At 59.9% G+C, this 304-nt stretch overlaps 1 protein-coding gene across 1 annotated transcript in view; it reads left to right on the forward strand.

Moving 5' to 3' along the window:
* Window positions 1-304, forward strand: part of LOC103807660 (serine/threonine-protein kinase/endoribonuclease IRE1-like) — a gene marked incomplete at its 5' end in the record, with an annotated part of 4,700 nt that overhangs the window by 365 nt on the left and 4,031 nt on the right. The window contains one exon of the mRNA XM_009080402.1: window positions 213-304. Within this exon, the coding sequence (XP_009078650.1) occupies window positions 213-304 (92 nt within the window). The remainder of the gene's footprint in view (window positions 1-212) is intronic.

Raw genomic sequence — 304 nt, forward strand, 5'->3', positions numbered from 1 at the left:
TCCTTCTCCCCTCCTCAGGACAGGCCACTGAGCACCCCCACCTGGGGTGGGCAGGGACCCTCTGAGGCAGGGCTGGTGGGTCCCACTAGAAGTCACCCTGCATCTCTGGGAGAGCCAGGGCTGCTGGTGTGCCCGTAGCATTGCAGAGGTGAGGGACAGATGCTGTGACCAGAGCTGAACTGATGGTTGTCACTGTTCTGCTCTTACTACAGGACACCATGAGCTGCCTCCTGTGGTCCACACCACAATGCTGCGAGCCTTCCCGGAGAACCTGAGGAAGACCACAGAAACAATCATCCCCAGG

The sequence above is a fragment of the Acanthisitta chloris genome, unplaced genomic scaffold, assembly GCF_000695815.1.
Source record: "Acanthisitta chloris isolate BGI_N310 unplaced genomic scaffold, ASM69581v1 scaffold31218, whole genome shotgun sequence".
Classification (NCBI taxonomy): Eukaryota; Metazoa; Chordata; class Aves; order Passeriformes; family Acanthisittidae; genus Acanthisitta; species Acanthisitta chloris.